At 35.8% G+C, this 25,237-nt stretch overlaps 1 protein-coding gene across 6 annotated transcripts in view; it reads right to left on the bottom strand.

Moving 5' to 3' along the window:
• The window catches only part of RBPJ (recombination signal binding protein for immunoglobulin kappa J region), a 213,068-nt gene that overhangs the window by 50,163 nt on the left and 137,668 nt on the right, over positions 1-25,237 (bottom strand). For 2 of the 6 annotated variants that reach the window (XM_079154557.1, XM_079154556.1), the window contains exon 2: positions 10,018-10,200. The exons of the other annotated variants lie outside the window; for them this stretch is intronic. In XM_079154557.1, coding sequence (XP_079010683.1) covers positions 10,018-10,034 — 17 coding nt within the window. In that variant the 5' untranslated portion in view covers positions 10,035-10,200. The remainder of the gene's footprint in view (positions 1-10,017; positions 10,201-25,237) is intronic. 6 annotated transcript variants of the gene reach the window in all.

Raw genomic sequence — 25,237 nt, forward strand, 5'->3', positions numbered from 1 at the left:
GGGGAGAGAGATCTGAGACTTGTTCTCTTGTTTCCATGCTTGGCTGCCTTGCAAATAAACTTTCTCAAGGCTGGTTTCAGTGACTGGCATACTGTGTAGCAGGCAAATGGACCTGGTTCAGTAACATAACTGGGGGTGGCACTGAGGAAGACAAGGATAAGGACTACAGAAAGGAAGAGACTTGCCTTTCACAGTTTGTTTCATTCATGTTATGTATTTAGTTGGTACTTTGTTGTGTTATAAATTTAAACTATGCAAACTGCAAAGCTGTTATGTTACTAAAGTAATTTACTATTTTACTGTCTAGTCAACTGCTTTAAATGAAATAATTTAAAAATAAAGTAGTTTTTCTTCGGAGATTAGCTCCACTTAGCTACTTCATTTTGAATCCTTCTCTCTCCCTGCCTTCTGCACATGCATGTTCCTTAAAGACAGTGGAGTCTCTCTTCTCTATGTTACTAGAGTGCCAGACCTCTTCCCTCCCTGTTGCCTTCCACAAACACTTCACTGACAAATGCCATTACCTACAATTCTAAGTTCTCTTCCCATTCCCTCACTCCATAAGGTTAGAAGAAACTCTCATTACCCTTTACACCCACAGTGTCCTCGGTCTTCATATGGCAGAGCAAATGAGAAAAAAACACAGAACGATCCATCTCCTTATAAAATCTCTCATTTACGCCTCATTAACAATCCTACATCAGCATTTTCTCTTACAAGGGAAAACTGAAGCTCAGAGAGTTACAAAGGAGGGCTTTTCCCTACTTCAACCACACATTGATCCTATTAAGGTTGAGGACTACAAATCCAATAGATTAACAGATAAGGAAGCTGTAATCTGGTGCATAAATCACTTATCTTTCTTGCCTTCCCCTGAAAAGGACTTTTCCCCTTAACTCACTGATAATGGCCATTTGTTTTTCACACACACACACAAAAAACCTGTCATATGAAAATTTATTTAATGTTTCAGAAAATCATTTCTTTACCTTCAAACTATTTTTCAGCAAACAAAAACTGCTGAATCCTGAAGATTACATATTGTAGCAATCCAACCAGAGAATATGAAGAATGCTGTAAGGTTAAATAAGCTAAAAAAATCTAACTGTGTTACCAGCTCTAGGGATTAGTCAAATCCAAGCTTTTTAAGGAATTATAAGTAACCTAGCAATTTAAAAAAAATGCCAAGCTTTTTCCACAATAAACTGGACATGTGCAATGGATATTTTAAGCTATATATTTTATGCTAGCCAATTTCTTTTTAACCTCAGACACACACATTACAGACATATGGCCAAAGTTATAAATTTGTATGATTCACATTAAGGTTGACTCAAGTGCACACAATCATAAACATCAAGTTCTCAAATACAAGTCTGTACACAGTGATGCTCACTAAGTGAATGAACCATAATAATAGCAAGTCATCTGTTAAAAAGCAACAAAAGGGGCTGGGGTTGTGGCTCAGTAGTAGAGCACTTGCCTAGCATGTGGAGGCACTGGGTTCGATCCTCAGCACCACATAAAAAATAAATAAGTAAATAAATAAATAAATAAAAATTTTTTTTTAAAAAGCAACAAAAAATTATTATGGAACTGTAGCTCTTAAACCATATTATTTAGGTCAACCATTTCTGAATTAAACAAGGATTATAAGCAAACTGATTAGAAATGCCTCTAAAGTTTGTTTCTACAATGGAGGAAAAAATTGTGAATGAGCTGATATTAACCTTACAAATCTTACAATGAGAAGAAAAGAGAACTGTTTCACTACGTTCAAATAGCTAAAAATAATGATTAATTTCTCACCTTAATGAAACTATTTTACCTATGAGAATTCCCTCAAAATACAATGTTATAGGTTGCTGTTACTTGCTCAACATAATTCTTTATGAACCAAGTTGATACTTTAAAAAAGTGAACTTTTGACAGATTCTCTGAGGTGACATCCAGATCTAAAAACCTGCATACATCATGTGTAGGTCTCAGCAATTTCACCCAAGCAATTCTTCACTATAACAACACTCTAGGATGTCATTATGTTTAAACCAATAGTAAAGTAGCTGATTAATTAGATTCCTGTGATTTAAAATGTTAGTTCTAAGTATGAAGAAAAATATCAGACTGAAAAGACGTCCTTCATTCTAAGCATAAATTAGAACTTCCGAATGAAAATCAAAGTTGAAAGGGAGTTAGTCTTAAATTGTCCCCTCTTATCTACTGCTATAGTCTGAATATGTCCTCCAAAGTTTATGTTGGAAATTCAATTCCCAATGCATCGGTGTTCAGAAGTGGGGCCTTAAGGGAGCTGTTTATATTACTCTTGCCCTCCCTCTCCTGTGCATACCCGGCATACCCTCTTGCCCATGTGGTACCTTCTGCCATGTTACAATATGGAGAAAAGAACCAACAGATGTGGCCCCTCAAGCATAATCTTCTCAACCTCTAGAACTGTAAGAAATACACTGTTTTCATTCATTATCTAGTTTGTGGTATTCTATTATAGCAGTACAAAGTGGATTAAGATATTCACGAATGTCTTGGTTTGGTTCTAATACTCCTCAAGAAGTAACCCTGAGTGTACTGGTCTGGTCACTATACTCAAGAAGCTCACTCTGCTTTTTTTCTCCCTCAACTCCATGTCCCCCATTCACAACACAGACCAGACAGGAGGTCCAGGCTGGGGTCTATACAGAATAGATTTACCCTGCCTTCTCTTTGTATACAGTCAACATAAAAACACAGCCTGTGGTAAACACTAGGAGGTCAACAAGCTCTTTATTCTGAAAACGAAATACTACTTGTCTTGGATCAGTTCTTTTAACTTTGGAAAACCTCCTAGGATCTAAGATTTATGCTATTTTTATAGCATCCTCCTAACTGACCTTTGTTGGTCAGCTCACTCTCTCACTTGGCCTGCCTGGTTCTGTGACTCAAAAGTTGACTTTATTCAATGTTCACATTATTATTCTTTTACAGGAAGAATGCAGAGCAAATTCTTTTGTTTGCTCAAGTTGCAAGTAATGAGTTGGGAGGGAGGAAAGGGAGAGAGGAGAGAGCTGTGGAGTACAAAGGGGGGATAGAGAGCAAAGGAGAGAGAGAACACTGGAGCCAAGAGAGCAATAACAAAAGACAGAGGAGGACAAGACTGCTTGAGGGAGTGTCAGAGCCACCAATTCAAAGAGAAACAAGAGAGCAATGGAGAATCAGGGTGGCCATAAAAGGGCAATTGTCTACCTCCTAACAGACCAAATCTGGTCAATCCCAAATATGGAAATGTTTTAGTTGGAATACAGAGTCTTCTGTGAAACATGAGCACAGATCACAATCTGGCTTTCCCTATAAATAATCTCACACTTGCACATCTACCCATGGCAAGAAAGATCTGTTCAATTAATATGCACACTATTCCCAAGTTTTGCTTCCCCAAAGTCTGCCTGGGGCCTTTTAACCCCAAACAAAAACAAAAACAAAAACAAGTCAATCAAAAAACTCCACTTCAATGCTTTCATAGTTTATCTAGAGTCTCCACATCAGTGAAATGGGAATATTAGAGACCTGTTGTGAAGCATGAGCTAAGGAATGCAAAATGCTTGGTGTGGAACGCTTCAAGCACAACTCATTAAATGTCAGTGTAATAACATGCTAGAGACTTTTCTGCCTTTAGACCACCACCAATCTCTAACTTACAAGAATTCAGTGATAACATATATTTAGAAATTAAGATTAAATAAAATCACTTCCTTATAGATCTGGTCATTTTCTCCATTTGTAAATTTACAGGTTCATAAATAAGATAGCCGGTCTTCTCTCCATTTGTAAACTAAGAGATGATAAATAAGTGAAAGGTTTGCTATGCCATGACAGGACAGATGCAAGTCTAAAAACCTAGCGTAGTCAGGCCGGTGGCACACGTCTGTAATTCCATCAACCTGGGAGGCTGAGGTCCAGACTAAGCAACTTAGTGAAGCTCTCAGCAATTTAGAGACACCTGTCTCAAAATAAAAAGGGATAGGACTATAACTCAATGATAAAGTACCCCTGGGTTCAATCCCTAGCATCATAACAAAAGAACAACAACCCCCACCCCAAAAGAAAAAAACCTAGGGTTGTTCAAAGAGTATTAATTTGACAAATATTTACTGAGAACCTGCTGTGACTATTCACTGAGACCAGGGACCAGGGATACAGGAACCAACAAAATCAACAAAATCTGCTAATGGTGGTAAAGAACAGGTTTGGGAACTACAGCAAAGATTGAAAATTGTTTCTCTGCAGAGGAAATGCCAGTGTGTACATCAAAGATGAATGCTTTCAGTGGATCCTACCTATTCCAAGTCCTCCTTGCTTTATATACACACCCATGCTACATGCCTCTGCCCTGTCCCAGGCTAGAATTTCTGACAGGTTAGTTTTTTCACAGATATTTCAACAACAAAGGAGTCTTAATAATGCTACATTTAATATACATTTGATTCAGCTAGTGGTTCAGCTGCTATCATCAACCCTTTATTTATATGTCTATGTATGTGTATATTTATACACACGCGCGCGCACACACACACACACACACTCACTCACTCTCAATCACCCTCATCACCATTATAACAACAGTAGCCTCAACAAGACACAAAGGCACTCAAAGTAAATGCTTTTTCAAAGTGTTCTATCTTACCTTTGCATCAAGATAGTTCTGCCCCAGGATTCCTTATAACAATTAAGGGTAGGAAGAAAAAGAAGGCAGTTGTTCTCCCTGACAGCTATTTTCCAAAGTAGCACATTTACAGTCATTCTTTTTGAAGATTATATGTTGACACATGTTGATAAAGCAAGGCCCAAAGACGATTGGAGAAGGTCGGCTTGATCTCACTGTGAGGCTCCCCTTGGAGGGGCTCACTTGCTCACTCACTCTAACGTATGTGAGCCTGACTATATCACTAATGGAAACTGTGCTCCACATCTAAACAGCAAACTGACATTCTGAAGAACGCACACATCTTCCTGTTCATCTAATACTTTCCTTTTAATGCCCTAGAAGTTCCACAGTGCAACAAAAAGTGGCTGCACTGTATTTTTCAAAGGATAATTTTTGATTCCCTGATTTTTCACTTTTTCAATTAGGTTCATACTTGAACTGAGTTATAAAATACTCTTTGAAGAGACACCCCAGATTCCACAGAAATCCAAAACAGTACTGTTTTTCAAAGTAATGAGATAGAGTATAAATTAGTTTTGAGAACATATTTAATGCTAATAATATCCCACTTACTCAAAATATTTCTAAAAAGTTTTGTTATCTTCAGAACCTAAAACATCTTAAATATAGACTCACAGCAGCTAATATTAATCCCTGAAAGGTGATTCTAACTTAAGTCAGCTTAAATAATATCTAATATTATGATATGTTCTTTCTTTTAAATCTAGATATGGAGTTGGGGTGCATCTCAGGTTGGGGTCAACTAAACTAGAACATAGTTTAGTTTCCTTCTCAACTATTCCCTAAAAACAAAAAGATGTACCAAGGAAAAAAATTATAAGCTGCTATCATGCATTTATGATAGCCAAAGAAAACTGACACAGATCTGAAGGAAAAAACGCCACAAGGAGACAACAGGAAAGCTCATAGCTCCTGATGGGATAACCAGTATGAAATAAGAAATGAGGGGAAGCTGGAAGTGAGGAGGTAAACATGACTGAGAAAAGGAATCAAGGATCTTAATGACGGATGAAAAGCCAAACAGGGCTACGAAAGAGTAGGAAGAACGGGGTAATCTGGGAGAAGACAAGGAGCAGCTGGGAGACGGGGAGAATTTTGAGAAGCAAAGCAAGAGAATAAAGGAATTTTAACTCTTCCATACTTCACTGAATCTCTCAGAAGAGGGCCTTGTCACTGATCTAACACTCCATATTGTCCCTTTCTGACTCCATTTGCCTTTCTCTCTCTCTTTTTTTTCCTTTCTTCATTCTGAGTCACCTTCTTCAGCAATTACCTTGGATTCCAGGAAATACAATCTTGATTGATAAGCATCTTTATAACAAGGGACTGAAACTATCCCCAAGCAATTGCAAGCAGAACAGATAACCCCATGATGAGATGGCCCCCCTCAGCAAGAACAGTCACTCCACAACAAAACCAGGGGCAATATCTCAGGTTAGGAACCAAATCATGCCCTCAGGTGATGTGGATCTTTCCAAAGCTTCACAGAACCAGTCCTGAGATAATGATCAACCAGATCATGGTCTGACCAAGATGATTTATCAACTATACAAGCTTCCCAGTCACACACCCCCCTCCCCTTCCATTTGTGCCCTTTTCTATAAAACCTCAGTCTCTGTCAATTCCTTAAGACTGACAGCTGGTCACTGTACCTCTATCTTTATTCTTGCTAGTGTAGCCACACTGATGAAAAGCTCCTTTCCTGCCTTTCACCACTGCTGTCTCCTTGATTGGCAGACTAGGACAGGTGGCATAGCCTAGTCTGTGGGAACCAACGGAGCTGGAACTTTTGTCCAAGTGCTCTGCCACTAACAATGTATGCCTGCACATATCTGTACAAAAACTAGCAACCACCATCAGGCAGTTAACCCACTGACTGTGAGGTTATTGTTTTAACTCCTATAATTTCAAACCATGATTTCTAAGGAGTATATCATACTCAATTTGGAAAAGGAATTATGTACTTTAACTCAATTTCCAAGAACTTGAAGAGAAAGATAAAAGAGGCTTATTATTTTTTTGCCCTCCTCTTCTGGCAAAGAATTATTCCATTTTTTCAACTCCCAAATGTAGAAAACTATGTACAAATTCCAATGTAATGAAACAATTTACCAGAAGTCTTCATTTTCTGTTTTCTAAGGAGAAATTTTATTTTAGACATAATCCTAAAACATATACATACGATGACACTGCCCTACCTGAAGTCTTATTTATTAAAAATTATTCACCTTGGGCTGGGGATATAGCTCAACGGGCAGAGTGCTTGCCTCCCAAGCACAAGGCCCTGGGTTCAATCCCCAGCACTGCAAAAAAAAAAAAAAAAAAAAAAAAAAAAAAAAAAAATCACCAGATACTGTGATCATCCTCAACAGATCTATAAATAAATAACTGCTGTTATTATGCCACTGTGTAAGCACACGTGCTAATTCAATAAAAATTAAGTTTAAATATTATCAAAATCCTCACACAGAAGCTCTACATTTAAACATATGATCACCTTAAATATTTGTAATATATCTGATTTATGAATTTCTCTAACTTTATCATCTGAATTAAAGAGGCACCTGTTAAACATAACAAGTCCTAACATAAAAATTTAGTGAATTTTAAAGTGTATCATCATTTTTTTTTTGTATTTTTGTAACTACAGCAATCATTCCATCAACGCAAACTAAGAGTAAATTACAACTAGGGAATATTATAAATTCCTTTTTTCTTTCTCTTTTTTCCCCTTTTGTACTGAGGGTTGAACCCAGAGGCACTTTACCACTGAGTCACATCCCCAGCTCTTCTCTCTTCTTTTATTTTGAGACAAGGTCTAAGCTGCTTAGGGCCTCGCCAAGTTGCTGAGACTGGTCTTGAATTTGTGATTCCCCCGCCTTGGTCTCCCAAATTGCTGGAATTACAGGCAGATCCCTGGTTAGATTATTGTAAATTCTTAATTATAGACCTTTACATGTTTATCAGGACAAACAACATATACATACAAAATAATAAAACAACGAAAACATAGGTTTCATAGTTAATTTACAGTTCTCTACCTTCAGAAATAAGAACACTGATCTGATAATCCCACTGATGGCTATCTAAAGGCTTTTGCAGCTGACATCAGTTTGGCAATATGGATTTACAAGACCTGAATTCCATATAGTTTTCCAGTCATTACAAGAACATTTATGCAATGCAGTACCTATGCCTACCCTTGAAACAAGTTTTATAAACCTATATCAGGTGATACATTCATGATACTTTCTGTTCTGTTTTGTGTAACTGGGAGAAGGGGAAAAGAGCAAAGTATTACATTAATTGCAGAACGTGTATCACTGGAAGTTTGAAAACCACTGGTCTATGAATTGATAAACACCAAAATGTATGCCAAGGGGCAGGATACAATATCACTCTACTTGATAAACCAGCTTTGATTAATACCACTCAAAAGCTACTGCTGTTGTATTCTCATTTTCTTTTCTACTCCCTATTCCACAGTAATAATCTTTACTTAAAACAAAAGATGATAAAAGAGGGACCCTTGAAGATGATGTACAGGAAGAATATGACATACCATATTCTCTTTTAGTCACAGACTAAAATGTATCCTGGTCATTTCTTTTTAACAAAGCAAAACTATATAAAACTAATAGTACTTCTGAGGAACTCTGTGACTGTAAGAGGCATACACTTAGTAGAAACAAAAAGTACCCAATCAATGTACACATAAACATGTATATATTTTGTTCATTTCAACAGCTTTAAAAATTGAAGCATAAAGTTCAAAAAAAAAAAGAAGCAATGCATTCTTTTCTACATTCAGTGCACTGACACTTTCCTATTCAGAAATATGCTTTGATGCTGGTCACAAACCACTACAATAATTTCTTGATACACTAATAAATGGGCTGAAACCTACAATTTGAAAAATAAAGCTTCAGAGAACACAAAAATCATCCTAGCAGAGTAACAGGGTCATAGATAAACTACCAGCTTTTCATGGCCACCTTCTTTCATTGATTTAAAAAAAATAACTCAAGGAGTTAAAAACAGTCAAAAACAGTTGGGTGTGTGGTGGCGCTCACCTGTAATCGCAGCAGCTAAGGAGGCTGAGGCAAGAGGATCATGAGTTCAAAGCCAACCCAAGCAACTTAGCAAAACCTTAAGCAACTCAGTAAAAACCGGTCTCTAAATAAAACATAAAAAAGGGCTGTGCATGTGGCTCACTGGTTAAGTGCCCCTGGGTTCAATCACTGGTACCAAAAAAAAAAAAATTTTTTTTTTTTTTTTTTTTTAATTTTTGAGCCAGACATAGGGGCACAAGCCTGTAATCGCAGTAATTTGGGACGCTGAGGTAGGAGATAACAGGTCAAGGCCAGCTTCAGCAATACCCTGCCTCAAAATAAAAAATAAAAAGGGATGGGAATGTGGCCCCACTTAACCACTAAGGTACCAAAAATACCAGATACCGAAAAAAAAAAAAAAAGAAAAAAGAAAAAAAGAATTGAACTGTTATTTAGCTGCTGACATGCAAGGATATTAGCACAAGGTAACTTGGTAAAAGTCATGAACTCCACCAATGTATTTCTTTCATTTTTTTCTATCTATGACTTATACCTCTCTTTTCCCAACACAGTTTCCTTTAACTAAAAGGTTAAGAATCCTGAATATGATATAACATTAATGAATTCAGCATTCTAAGTTGGTTCAATTATATCACTCTTCAAAAAAAAAGAAAAATTAGTAACAACCATATAGTACAAAAATTGTTTTTTTGAATATCAGATAAGAAATGGTTTTAACTATCATACTTAAGTATAACTCACTCATTTTCCTCTAAGTGAAACTTCTGTGCAAAAGACAAAACTCTACTATAAATGTCCCAAATAAGAACTGTTTTGTTTGGCCAAATTAGTACCCTAACCAAAGAATTTATTCAATTGCTTCCTGTTCAGGGTACTATGAAATGACGGCACTGAAGAGAACTATCCTACGATGTAAACCAGAACGATGATTACAGACTAACACATGAATAATCCCTAAACTACTGGTGAAATAAATTATAGCCTACTACTATACTATTACTATTAAAACTAAAGGAAAAGATCTACTCTCATGTCTTCCATGACCTTATCTCAAAAAGGAAAAAAACTTCAATCATAAAACTTATATTTTTAACAAAAAATAGCACTATAAAATCTGTAACCACATCTGCAATCTAAATATTAAAATATGCAATAATAAGATATAGAATCATGAGCATTCATTCTATCCATGACCTTGGGGGTCACTGAGAGATTTCTAAAGCATACCTTTTAATCCACGCCATGGTACTTCAAGAACATGTTAAGGTAAGTCACAGCTTGGAACACTTCGGTGCACCTCAAAACACCTCAGCCAGTGTATCTTTATCATTCTCCTTTCCTTTTGAGATCATAATGGTTCCGAAGAACTATAATGCTTCCATTTGAATGATAGTTTCATAATTTCAATGACTTAAAAACAAAAACAAAAAATAAGGACTTAAGTGTTTGTATGTTAAGTCACTAGGGCACTGTGTTAAGCTGCCATGACTATGAAAAACAAAGGATGCTCCTAGTACCTTGAAATACTGTCATTTTTAATATGAACCCTCATATGAATGAGAAGTATCAAGTGTTAGTCATTGTTTTAGAGATTTTTCTAGTGAAGTCTCACAAATCCCTTTGCCCCAGTAATTTCTTCAGTTTTCTTCTCAAGGAATGAAAATAACTAAAAGGTCTGAAGACTTGCTAGGTACCAAGTACACCCACAAATAACTACTATTCTTTTCTGTGTTGAATGAGATCTGGAAACCACCTACACAATTGTACTAAAGGGAATTGGCTAAAAGACAGGATTTCCTTCAAACAATGTCCTGGTGTTAATAATACTGAACCATTTAGTAATTAAATTGAAAAGAGTGTCTGTTTCTAAAGTTTATTTCAAACAGAATGCACATAAATGAACAGATAGTTGGTTGGCTATGATACTGTGAAACACAAATTTGGTCTTCATTCCTGTTTATTGGCACACAACTCCTAAAATCCCTGGAATCTTTAGTGATAAGTGTGTTTTATATGCTAATGAATCGACTGATGGCAGGCAGATCCCAGGTACCCTCTGGATGTGGGCTGGTCACCAGAAAGATCAAGGCAGGATTAGAGGCTTTGAAATTTAGCCCTTCCTTACGACCTCTGGGAATGGGAGAGGGGCTGAAGGTTAAATTGATTTAACCTTAAATGGTCAATGATTTAATTAATTATGTCTATGTAATGAAGCTCCCCTAAAAACACAAAGGGACAGGGTTCAGAGAGCTTCCAGACAACTGATCACTGGGAGGTTCTTGGAGGGTGTAGTATACCCCAAGACAGCATAGAACCTCTTAACCCCTTCTCCTATACCTTGACCTGGTTACCTCTTCACCTGGTGTTTATCAGTACCCCTTTGAAATATCCTTGGTAATTAATTAACCAGTAAACATAACAGCCTCCTAGAGTTCTGTGAGCTGCTCTAGCAAATTAATGGAACTCAAAGATGGGATTAAGGCAGCTGCCTTAGAGCAGATCTATTAGAGAAGCACAGAAAAGAAAACACCTGGGACTTGTGACTGGCATGTGGGAAAGGCAGCCTCCAGGCCAAAGCTATCCATCTCTGGGATCTGATGTTATCTCCAGATAGGTAAGTGTCAGAACTGCACTGAATTAGAGGACAGCCAGATGGTGTCCACTGGAGTACTTTTGGTCGGTTTGGTGTGTGGGGGGGGAATCCTACACACACTTGATTTACACGTATTTGATCACACTGTGTTAATTGTTGTGGTATGATAGCAGAGGAAAAACTACTTTCTACAGAATGTCTACCCATCAACTGCCTGACTGACTTGGCAGTTATCTGTGTTCCTCTTTCCTCTTCATAACACCCCACCTCTCTTACATAAAAACATTAAAATTATTCCATTATTAAGGTATAGTAAGAAGTATACGCATCATATTTCTCCTGCAATACCAGGTATGGAACTCAGTCCACTAAGTAGCATCCCCAGTCTTTTTTTTTTTTTTTTTTTTTTTTAAGACAGGGGGGTCTCACTAAGTTGCCCAGGCTGGCCTTAAACTTGTGATCCTCCTACCTCAGCCTCCTCAGTTACTGGGATTACAGGCCTGCATCACTACACTTGGCTCTACGCATCACATTTTAAATGAACCAAGAACTCACTCTGATTTTGCTGCAAGTTTAATACTATCCAGTTACCCAAAAGAATACTTGAGTTATGCAAAGAAAGTCAAGCTCATTAATCTTATCAATAAATACATGGATTTACTGTCATAAAGCAATTAAAATTACTTTAGGATGATGCATCAGGAAATTTTTAATAAAGCTAAGTCATAAAGATGGCTTCCAGGGAAAAAGAAAGCAGATGAGAAAGTTTCTGTTAATATTCTAGGCATATGGAACAACTCGTGTAAAGGTCAATGCACAAGGACTAGAAGATGACAAAGTTTCCCAGTTAGGGCAAAAGAACATGTGCTAAGCAGAAAGTGAAACCATATCCTACTTGAAAAGGTAGAGTCAGCTCATGAAAATCTTTCAAGTCCAGTGTCAGAAAAAAAAAAAAAAAAAAGATATTTTTTAAGGATTTCAATTAATTACAGATTACTGGAATGCAGATTATAAAATGTAGACCACAATTCAGAAAGCTAATAATGGAGGTAGAATCACAATGGAAAGAAGCTGACCAAAGTAGAAACAAATGAGCAGGAACAAGGGCTCTGGTTCAATGATATCCCTATCTGCAGCTACAACCATCTTTTAAACTGATGATTTCACCACATTAGTGCAATCCTCTGGCCTCTCCCTGCTCCTACTTAAAACTATTTAATGGCGCTGTATGTGTGTGTGTGTGTTGTAACCTACACACAACTACCAGGTTCATGCTCCTGAAACACAGTTCCTCCCCTGCACAGGGGGGGAAAATGTTAACCACTGGAAAGTAGGTCAAGATATAAATACATTAAATGGTAAAGCATAAAAGCCTAGCTCTCAAGGACTTACTCATTACCTCATTTAATTTTCAGAACTTTATTTTAGAGAAGATAGATTGTACTCAAGTGACTGACCCAAGAAAACATATATAGTAAAATAAAAGAACTAAGACTTAATTCTGAATCTTTAAGCTGGAATTGTGCATTTCCCCCCTACAACCATACCATTGTAGAATATTGTTAGGGGAAGGGAATGGTCCTGGTGTTAACATTTGTTAATAGAATGCCAAGTACTATGCTTAGGACCTAATCACATTTTATTTCATCCTGATCTACCTGCGTTTTACAGGTGAAGAGATTAAGGTTCAGAGATTTACGTCAACTGCTCAATATCACACGTAAGAGATGAAAGTGGGAGGACAGATACCTAATTTCACAATGTTCGAATGTAAAACCCATATTCAGACAGCTATACCAATCTTTCTTCCAGAAGCAACTGGAAAAAAAGTCAAATACATAAATTTATTTCTCAAACCTGGCTGATATGGAAATAATCTAATTACGCAAATGGCTCACAAAACCTAGTCATTTCTGTAATTATAAACTACATAAACACTTCGTTGGTTATATTTTAGCAAGGAACTACATGCACACTTACTAAAGCCACCAAGAAACATCAGGTCATATTTAGAAACTTCATTTGACTTCTACAAATGAAATCCAGTTTTCTCATAAAGTTATGCACTTCACAATTTTTTAAGGTTGACCTAAATTATGGTAGTTGTCAATTTAAATTTCAGTTCACAGAACAAAATGATCATGAAAGATATTTTCCTTCAAAGAGTATACTGCCAATTTTCTCAACTACATCTTGTTCCCTGGACTGCTATCCTTATCCTCAAGGGAAGTCTTATCTGCAAGGGAAGAGAACCATTTATTAGTTGAGGGAGGTTGAAGGCATGAAGTCAGATTAGCAGTGCTAATACACAATAGCCAATGGATAGTTCTTAACAATGTTTCAAATAATGACTAATAGAATTACAAAGGCACTGACAAAAATCCCCCAAATTAAGGACAGGAAACTCCTAAGCATCTTTAAGACTTGAATGGAAACCATCCAGTAACACTGAATTCCAAAACTAATTGCAGAAGTGATAAACTGAACTACAATGTCAATGTTTCGTAACAAGTCAGATGAATGGAACAAGAAACCATTTGACACCATTTTTGAAATCGCTGAAACAATCTTGCAAAATTATTATACTGAGGGTTCAAAATCTGTTAACCTTAAACTCAAATGATCAGCATAAGTCTTTTGCATAATTCACTGTGAAAGCATTAATGTTCAAATAGTGGACTGCAACAGGAATATCCATCAAAAATTATGATAACCAACTACATCTTTTAGTTGCAAAATTAATTATTAAAAACCTTATGCAAATGAATACAAAACACTTCATCTTGTTCTTTTAACAGAAAAAAACAAATACATTTCCATACCAGTTAGTAGAGCCTCCTTCACTATGCTGTGAAGTCTAGGTCTTTTGTAAACCTAGCATTTAACCACCAAAGCCTGGAATACAGTAAGCAGTAATGACTACTAAATAAGTGAAAATGTTAAACACCCATTCCTAATACACAAATGACAAGTAAAAATAAAGAACTGATGGTGGGCATGCGTGACATGCTCTAAAAAATAGTAGGCACATCAATATTGGTTGAACATGAGCGGAAGTAAATATTTAATAATGAGTCTTTCAGGAGGAACAGGAAAAAACACTCACTACTAAAAAATATTAACCTATTTTGTCTCTCTATCCCTGATGCAGAAAACCTGCAAAACCCTAAATATAATGTATTATGTAATTACATACAATACATTATATCAATATAACCTTATGAATATTAATACAATATATAAAAGCTCTAGATTATGATTTCCAACATATTTTACTGCACCTTTGTCAATTTCTTTGAAATAGTCACAGAACTGAAAACTTTGGGTTTTAATAAGTTAAGAATCTAAATTGGTATTTGGTAAACCCAATTTTCCATTTTTAAAATTAACCTATTTCGGGGATTATACTGATATTGTACCAAAATTATACCTGCAATTAACAAGTTTATATATATTCCTCAAAATACACTAAAAATACATTATGTGTCAGAATTAAGGTCAGCAAAACTTTTTGAAAGATACTTTTAATGAGCAACTAAGAGCATTTTTTAATTACTAAATTTTTATTACATTCAGTTGTATCAGTTCCAAATCTACAGATCAAAACTGTTTATGATTAAAAATATTTGGAAAACAAATTATGGCTGTATTGAATATATAGACAGACCTTTTTCCTTCTCTCTCTTCATTATTTCCTAAAGAATACAGTATAATAACTATTTATATATATTTATATTGTATTAGAAACTATCCAAGTTACCTAGAGATTTAAAGTATACTGTGTGTATAGATTACACGCAAACATTACACCAGAATATATGAGGGACATGAGCATCCATAAATTTTGATATCCTAGGGAGGTCATGAAATCAAACCCCTAGGGACACTGAGTAACAATTATATTTGGTTTGGTTTGTTTTTGATTACTGAAATTATTATGCACCATATTTATGAAGATGCTAAGAAAAGCCCTACTTCGAACTATTGTTAAAGCATTAACTTTAGAAATATAATTAGAAACATGCCAACAACTTTAAACTTTTATGCATTTATCCAATGTCACATAGTAATCTGAAATGACAATAACAAATGCATTATGATGTTCACAAGGAATCCCTACATATTTCTTTCCAATAACAGGACAACAGTTAAATTATGGCACATCCATATGATAGAAACAGTCATCAAATAATAGTGAAATCAAGAACATGGCAATATGCTAATTACATGTGGTTAGCTAGCTGTATAGGGTTTTCCCACATTACATATTTCTATGCATATGTTTATATATTTTAATCAAGACAAAAAAACTAGAAATACATTTCTAGTTTTAAGTATAAATACATTAAGTTCCAGGAGATCAAGAACCATTTCGGATGTATATACTTCTGTACCTACAGCACGCATCACAGTGCCTTGACACAGGTGGCAGAGAAGCATTAAAGGTTGGTGGCTTTAAGAATGAACTCTAAAGAGAGACTGCCTGAATCTGATTCCCTGACCTACCCCTTGCTAGCTCTGGGACCTCAGGCAAGTCAATTAACCTCCAGATACTTAGTTAACGTCTAGGTACTTTATTTTCTCCTTTTGAAAAACTGTGATAAAAATAATATTCATATGAAAAAAATCAATAAATATAAAGCAGAACAGTGTCTGGCACATAGTGATGAACCAATGAACTGGGGAGGAAGTGGCGGGGACAAGGCAGTGACCCTTCAAATACCAAGAATAAATGAATGGACTACCTCAAATAATCAGAGAAATGTCAGTAAGCATACACAAATATGAAACAGGGTTTTTTCAAACTTTGCTTACCACAACACATAGTAGGTTTTTTGTGTATGTACATTATAACCTGCTACACGTTTATGTAGACATAAGCTATTCTATTTACGTAAATACAAGCTATTCTATGTCATGACTTTACTTAAATACAGATCATAACCTACTAAAATGATTTTACAAAAATCAGTGGGTCACTTTCTCAGTGATAAATAACTTCTTTATTTTTTCCTTCAGTCATATTATCCTTAGCAAGGGGCAAGAAATTTTAGCAATTAAAGAAAGAACATAAAAGAACACTAAACAAAGTTTTAATCTGTCACACATTTTGTTTTATTCTTTTCTGAATCTTATTCTTTAAACTTAAATCACTAGAAATCTCAGTATAAAAGAGACTGTTAAAAGATGTAACAGAAAATTTGGTCAGTTTTAAAAATATACCTAGAAAGATTTACTCTTAAAGAAATTAAGAATTTGACAAGAGCAGAGACATAAAAGACTACAAAGTTGAGGTTTGGGGTAATTCCAACTTAATTCTCACAAGGTTTTTCCTGATCAGCTGTCTTTTCCATACTAATACAGTGTATGTTTTAGTCACATAAGAACTACATATATTTCTCAGAATAAACCAGAGTGTTTCAGACTTCTGGGCCTTTGCACATGCTATTTTTCCTCCACTCTCTAAACTGTTGGAGCGGTGGGTAAATAAAGCACTGTTAACAATCACATGTTTGATGTGATATTATACGCGCACACACACACACACACACGATGGAATATTACTCAGTTTTAAAGAAGAATAAAATAATGACATTTGCTGGAAAATGGATGGAGTTGGAGAATATCATGCTAAGGGAAATAAGCCAATCCCAAAAAACCAAAAGCCAAATGTTTTCTCTGATATATGGGTGGTAATTCACAATGTGGTGGGGCTAAGGTAGAGTTACTTTAGATTAGGTAGAGGAGAGTGAAGGGAGGAGGGGGGTAAGGGGGTAGGAAGGATATTAGGATGAATCAGACATTATTATCCTATGTATATACATAAGACTGGTAGGATTCTACATCATGTATAACCACAAGAATGAGAAATTATACTCCATTATATGTGATGTATCAAAGGGCATTCTGCTGTCATGTATAACTAATTAAAACAAATAAAAAATTTTAATATTTTTTAAAAATCACATAATAATTAAAAGTACAAGAATAAGGGAAAAATTGAAATAGATGAATAGGCATGAAAAACAAAATTGCATGTATTAAATGTCCACAAAACATATTACTTATGCTAAGAACTTATTTTTACACGGATTCTTATATGCATAATGTATACAAAAATTGCAAAAGAAAAATATTGAATATTGAATTGATGAATTAAATCAGATAGTATCATAGTATCACTTATATAGGATGTGTCCTATAGACATCTGAAATTTACCTATTTATTTATTTAGACAGGGTCTCACTACTATGTTGCCCAGGCAGACCTTAAAACTTCCCATTCTCCTGCCTCAGCCTTTTGAGTAGCTGAGATTACCGGCTACACTTCTGCATCCTGCAAACACTTGAATTTTACATAAATTTTGTCCACCAATTACTTGGAAACAAGTTGATAAGGTTAAAGGATCTGGCCTTCTATCCTTGACTACTGAATCAGCTCCCGAGCCATAAAGGTGAGAAGACAGTCTCCTGTTATAATGTTGGGGTGCTCTAGGCCTCAGAAGTAGTCTCAGAAAGCAGACTCACTCTAACCTTTAATTCTCTTTCCAACTGCTCCTTCCCCAAGACAAGTCACAGATGCTAGAATTTCTCTTCCCCAGTGTGATCACAGGCTGATCTCCCACCTTTGTCTCAGAGTTGGTTATAAAGAAATTCTCTGACCTATCTTGTCTGACAGATCATAAGACTTCCATTTCAGAAAGGGCTCATACCCAGGAGGAAGAACTGCTACGCAGAGGGACCAACAGAAATCTGAACAGATGGGGCATCCTTGGAGACTGACACCTCAAACCATGCGATCTGATGCTACCTTCAAAACTGAATTAGAAGATGATGCCAGCTGGTGTCTGCTACAGAATCAATTGCTTATTTGCTTGTGGGAAGAAACACCACACACTTCGGGATCACAGAAGTAACCTACATGTAAGTGCATATTAAAAGAAACTGAGTTTGATTTTTCCACTGTCTCCTACAGAGTAATTTAATATCATTATTCCATAGTCAAACATTGTAGAGGTGAACAAAAAAGGCAACTTCAGCCAAAAACATAATCAAATGTATCCATGTTTCAAACATACAGATCAGAAATAATATATTCAATTTAACGGATAACATTTACAGAAGCAAACAAGCTAAGCAGTTCATTTAAATTACCAGGTACCTTCTATTAGTTCATCTTTTAAGATAAGACTGAGAAAAAAATTAGGTAAAGAGCTGTCTAGAAAGAATAAGTCACCAAGGGTCTTCTCAGGACCTATTGTTTTAATTTTATAATAACCTTCGTAATTTTGTATTCTATTCATACTTTTCAACTTTCCAATGCACCAACTGCTATAAAAATTTAAAGTGCTGCATTTTGTGTGTATGTTTTAATAAGAAAGGAATATCTTGGAAAATCTCATGTTGATGTGTTTCACACCATGACGCATTTTGCTGAAATGGATTATGTCAAAATATGCTAATAGAAATCACAATTTCAGGTTTTAGGACTACAATTACAACTCCACTATAACTCAATTATTTTCTAAACAGTTCTTCAGTCATCAAGATCAGGAAATGTATTATACTTTCTGTATGACACTTAATTCTGAATGTATTACTTAATTCTCACAATAACCCAACAATTGTATATTCAAAATCTTAGGCTTTCTAAATCCAGTTAACTTTATACTGTGCTTTTGACCATTATGGTGTCTACCACTACTAATGTGATACCCATTTAGGTCATTTTTCTTATAGTCCAGATACATTTAAGTTGTATAACATAAAGTGTTTCTACAATTTTTTCTGGTGGTAACAAACACTATTATCCTACAATAGACCTATATAAGAGTATTATCAACCTCAATTTCATCTAGTCACTCTTCAGTAAGCAGGCAATTAAACTCTATAATCTTTAAACAAGACTCCCTCTCATAAACAACTAAGCATAAGCCAACACAAGTCTCCACAACAAATAAATGGACTAAAAAAATCTGGCATACATATAAAATAGAATACTATTCTGCCTTTAAAAGGAAGGAAATACCTACAAATGCTCCATGGATGAACCTTGTGAAATACACCAGTCACAAAAAGACAAATATTGAATGACTCTACTTACAAGGTACCTGGTGTAGTCAAATCTATAGCAAAAAAAAAGAATGGCAGCTACAAAGGACTTAGGGAAGAAGGCAATGGAGAGTTATTCAAAACAATGTTTCTTATAAAGAGTGGATTAGCCTGAGATTTGTTTTTTGTGGTACTGGGGCAAGCAAGCATTCTACCCATGAGCTATATCCCTGCCATCAGTCTAAAAGTTTTTTAATCTGTCAGCCTCCAAAATTCAGAGGTCATAAAAGCGTATTGTTCATTTGCATACACATTCATCTCACAATCAAATCCCAAACCTGTTTCCCTTATCAAATCATGGCAACCCTGTAATTACCATTATCCAGGCCAACAACCATGGAGACATCTCTGATTCTTGTCTTTATTTCACCTGCCATCTAATCCAGGAACCCTCTGCCTCAGGGACTTTATATCTGCTGTTTCTTCCTGCTGAAATGTTCTTTCCCTTTACTTACACATGCCTCCCAAAATCACTCTTTAAGGTTCATTGCTCAATTGTCACCATCTCAATGCAAACTTCCATAAATACTTTAAAGGCACAACCATACTGACACTCCCTGTAGTATTTCCAACTTTTTCTCTGAAAGCGCTTATCTCAATTACTATTGAATTTGTTTTGTCTGTCTCACCCACTAAAATATAACCTCCACACTGCTTTGTTCTAAGTAGTGGTTTACTTAGTGGCTTCAGAAATTGCAACACTTTCCACTGGGTTAGAGTAGAAAGTAATTTTCACAAGAAAATCACTACACCTTTTGGGGAGTTCTGATCTGCTTTGTTCGTAATTGTATCCTAATGCCAAGAACAGATTGATATTCAAAAATTTTTGAATCTATGGCTAAGGTTCATTGGATCTATGTCAGATGATCATTACCTGAAATGAAGAGGAGATACTCCACAGCGTGAAGAGTTAATAATGGTGCTCTTTTGGATTTGTTGCAGCAAGTCTCATAAAATATATGCCTAATTAATCAGTTTTATACAAGTAACCTAGTTCAGTCTCCTGAGCCCTCAAAAGCAAGTGAGGGCTTTATGCATGAGTTTATGAGAGATAACATTAATAACTTAAGCACACTAAATTAATGGTGCAAGTATGCCTCCTCTTCCTCCCAGTATTTATTCCCTCTTTACCAAGGAAAAGCAATGCTTAATCAGATACAGTGAGACTATCAAGATGATAGAAAGAACCAAAATGTCTTGTTTAAAAACAAGATATGAACCTTAATAGTAGATTCACATTTACTATTAAGAACCTCCTTCTACATATAAATTATGCCCTAAAAGATTAGCATATGACAATAAGTCATATTAGCAGAATACTTAAAAACTAAGTACCTAAAATCTGTATCATTATCTCTAAAGGTTGAAGTAAGGTTTAAAGTTCTGATTTTCAATTCAGAACTTTGGAAAATTTCACTGCATTATGTTTATGTGCTTCTTTTGAGGTTTCTTATATTAATAGTGTATGATAAGAAGCCAAATACCATGAGGGAAGACTTGCTCTTCCCATCATAGTATAGACAAGTAAAATGTGGCTTGGGAAAAAATATGAACATAAACTAAAATGAATTTCTCTGTCAGTATATTATTATATAAATATGCACAGAAAACACTGTTGAAGATCGTTGGCTTGGGGAGACTAGTATTAGAAAAATTACCTAGTGTGGGAAATTTTCCATAAAAGTCGGTAGTACAGTGGTTTTTCTAATATACTCTCCTTTATAGCCTTTGTTGGTTTCCTAATAAAATGGAAATTTTTCTAAGAAAACATCTACCAGAAAACATTTCCAACTGCAAATTTATTCCACAGTTAAGTATTTATTGAGTATCTTTTTTTTTGGTTACTGGAGATTGAAGATTGAACCCAGGGGCACTTTACCACTGAGCTATATTGCCAGGCCCCTCCCCCTCATTTTAACTTTGAGACAGGGTCTCTATGAGTTGCTTAGGGCCTCACTAAATTGCTGAGGCTGGTATTGAACTTGCAATCCTCCTGTCCCAGCCTCCAGAGCTCCTGGAATTATAGGCATGTGCCACTGTGCCTGGTTTGAGTGTCTTACTGGACAGGCTTTCTTCAGGTGAGAGCAACAGAACACTGAATAAAAGACAAAGCTGCCAGATACAGTGGTGCTTGGCTATAATCCCAGCCACTTGGAAAGCTGAGGCAGGAGGAAAGTTTAAAGTCAGCCCCAGTAAATTAGCAAGACCCTGTTTCCTAATAAAAAAAAAAAAAAAAAAAAAAAAAAAAAAAATTAGGGATGTGGCTCAGTGGTTAAGCACCCCTGGGTTCAAAGCCCCCCCCCCCCCCCCGCCCCCAACACACCAAAAAAAAAAAAAAAAAAGACCAGGTCTCTATCTCTATCTTCATAGAGGGGGCATCTTTGGTTTCTTTAATAAAAGCATTTTATGGAAAAACATACCACTCTTTGTGGCTCCTTCAGCAGAAATAAGAGAGGAAATTTCTGAAGAAAGCTTGTGAGATTCCACTACACAAGACATTCATTCATTCTTTCATTAGCAACCTAAGAAGCTGAAGACAGAATGGCACAAAGTATACTACCAGATGTCACAGATAAGGTTAGTGTTATGAAACAACCCATCTTCATCAGATTGGGAGAAAGAAAATCTGTCATACTACATAAAGGTCTGCTGTTTTTCAAGTGGCAAAGCACTTTTAAAAATTGTAAACATTGACAAGTTACTCATTTTCTCTATAAAAAGAGCCCCCCAAATTGATTACTTTTCATACAAGGAAGTCAAGCAGATTCCTATACTCTGTAGGTATTTTTTGTGTTTTGGGTGATTCTAGGGATCAAAATCAGAGCCTTGGGTATGCTAAGAACACACTACCAGTGAGTTAAACTTCCAGCTCTATTTTTGTAAATTAAAACACTTAGGGTAAATATTAAACAGTGAATTATTAGCTATAAAAATTACTTGATTTACATTTTAAAGAGTAAGCTTGGAACCAGCCCTTTGAATAACTCTATCACAAAGTATTCAACAAAATTTTTTAAAAAATAGTGTATTATGCACACTTTACCATTTTTTTTTTTTAAATGAAGGTGGGGGTATTGCTCAGTGGTAGAGCCACACATGAAGCCCTGGGTTCAATTCCTGGCATAACCAGAAAAAAAAAAAAAAAGAGAGAGAAAGAGAGAGAGAAAAGAAGAGAGAGAGGGAAAAAAAGCTATATTCAAACACATTGCTCTCACTCAAAATTATTTGTGAAGATAAACTGGGTTTCTACTGATGACTATTAAAAGTATCTTTATCCACTTCAGCTTTTCCACAGTATCATTTTAAATTTTGAAATGTATATATACATATGTATGTATATATATATACACACACACATATATATTTCAGTGCATTAGTACAGTACAATATTTAACTATAATTAACACAGTCATATCTACTAGGGTACATGTTAACCTTCTACTAGTAAGAGTATGCAACTGAAATACTAGGGCAGGAAGGAAGGAAAGGAGAAGAGGAGGAAGGGAGGGAGGGAGGTAGAAACAAACTGCAGCATGTGTCACAAAGCTCTTACGGTATATGGACAAAGACCCCAAATACAGGCAACCTTTTTTGGTTTCACGGAATTAACTAAATCCATCACCTCAGTTAATCATTAGAGACTGAGTGAAATATGAAAGAATCAAAGCATGAACATCCCTCAGGAGAGAAACAACACAGAAAAAAATTTCTGATTAAAATGAGAGAATAGATGTAAAAAAAGACTGAAGAGAGAATAATCAAATTCACAAATGTCCTCATCACAGCATTATTGAATGTGTACTCATTTTAATACAGGGTTTTCACCGACAAACAGCACAAGGTGGTAGAAAAGGCACTGACAGTAGTTTCAATCTAGAGGCTGGGTATGTAGCTCAGTGGCAGCACCAATGAGACCCTGGGTCCTATCCCTAGCACTTTAAAAAATAATAAACTCAGCCTCAAGTTTCATCTCCTTCCTTTTTTTTTTTTTTTTTTTTTTTTTTGGTACCAGGGATTGAACTCAGAGGTGCTTTACTACTGAGCTACATACAACCACAGCCTTTTTGTTTTGTTTTTAATTTTGAGACAGGGTTTTGCCAAGTGCTTAGGGCCTTGCTAAGTCGCAAAGGCGGCTTTGAACTTGCCTGAGCATCCAGAGTCACTGGGATTACAGGCATGCACCACTGCACCCAGCTATCCGCTTCCTTCTTGATGTATTCTTTTCAATAAGCATCTAAACAAGTCAAGCCTAGTCAACCTTTAAAAGTTCCACTGCAACAACCACGGCTCCCACGCACTAAGTTCAGAGCCACTACTCTTCAAAGATATTTCTATTTCCTTATTTCTAACTCTTCAACTTGTGACAAACCATCTTACAACTCCAACCAGTCCATGAAAATTGTTCTTGCCAGGGTCTTTGATGTCTTAAATCTAATCAAGATTTGGTTTTATCTAACCTGCTCTCTTTGCAGCACCTGATACAACTGACAAGTTTCCTCCCTTCTAGAATTATGCTTCATTTTTGTGGCACTAGACTGTTAAGGATTTTGTCCTATCTCTTTTCTTACTGGTTTTCTTCTACGGTCTTCCACCCATTCCTTAAATGTTGATGCTTGCCAGGTCTGTCTCTGTTTAACTCTCCCCAGGAGATCTTACTTATAACTACGGTTCTAGTTACCACCCAACAGTCTTCAAGTATGTTTTACAATAAGCCATATATATCTACCTCTCTCACGAGTGTAACAAACTCAACTAGAGTTTTTGGCTAACACAAAACTCCCAACATTAACCTAACTTCTCTACCATCCATTATCTCTGTGCCATCTCAACAAATGGACTACTGTTCTACTTGTAATATGTATAAAGCATCAGAATTCTTTCCTTCTTGGCAAAATTTTAAAAGCTCTATAACTTCTATTCACTCTTGGGGCTAGACCAAATAGTTCTATTAGAGCAATAATACCATACACTCTCCAAGTGATAACCTGCCTTCACATATTTCAAAATGTCATTGGTTGTTTTAGGTATTATGATTTCAAAAAACAGACAACATTTCTTACTACTTAAACTATAGAGTAATACAGTCTATGAAGTTTTTAGAATCTTAATAGCTGCCTTTTAAAAAAATTTCAGGGGCACAAGCACATGTGTAGACAACCAATTTGTGTGGTTTTTAAATTTCCAATGGGAGAAGGAAAACAAACACATTTAAAAAGGGACAGCAACCTGTTAACAAAGTCACCATCATAGCTTCACTACAGAATTAAAAAATAATAATAATAATACAATTTTGTAATCTAAGCCCAGTATCACTCTATTCTCTGAAAGTCTTCCCCCTAACACAATGGAATTCTATCCTTAATTCTATCAAAACCCTCCAATGACTCAAAGTACTGGATGGAGGCAGTCATCTCACTAAGCACAGAAGAAAATGGCACATTAATGGCAGTTATTGAAAGCCAAAAAATTGAAAAAGTAGCTAAGGAATTACTGAGAGGACAGCTGAGCAAAAGAATATACTGTGGTCAGTGATAAGAAGTATCCAACAATAAGTGATTTCCTCTCATTGGAGCAGATTCTGTTCCCTTGAGGCATGGTCAACTATATACACTTCCAACCTTGGGAGATGCTTAAGTTCACTAAGTCATTTTAATATCTACATCATCTTCTGTTACCAGGTGCGATCTTTCAAAAGTACAGAGTTGGTGTGATTGGGAAATCATCCAACACACACATGAACCT

This window comes from Sciurus vulgaris (assembly GCF_902686455.1).
Source record: "Sciurus vulgaris genome assembly, chromosome: 9".
Taxonomy (NCBI): domain Eukaryota; kingdom Metazoa; phylum Chordata; class Mammalia; order Rodentia; family Sciuridae; genus Sciurus; species Sciurus vulgaris.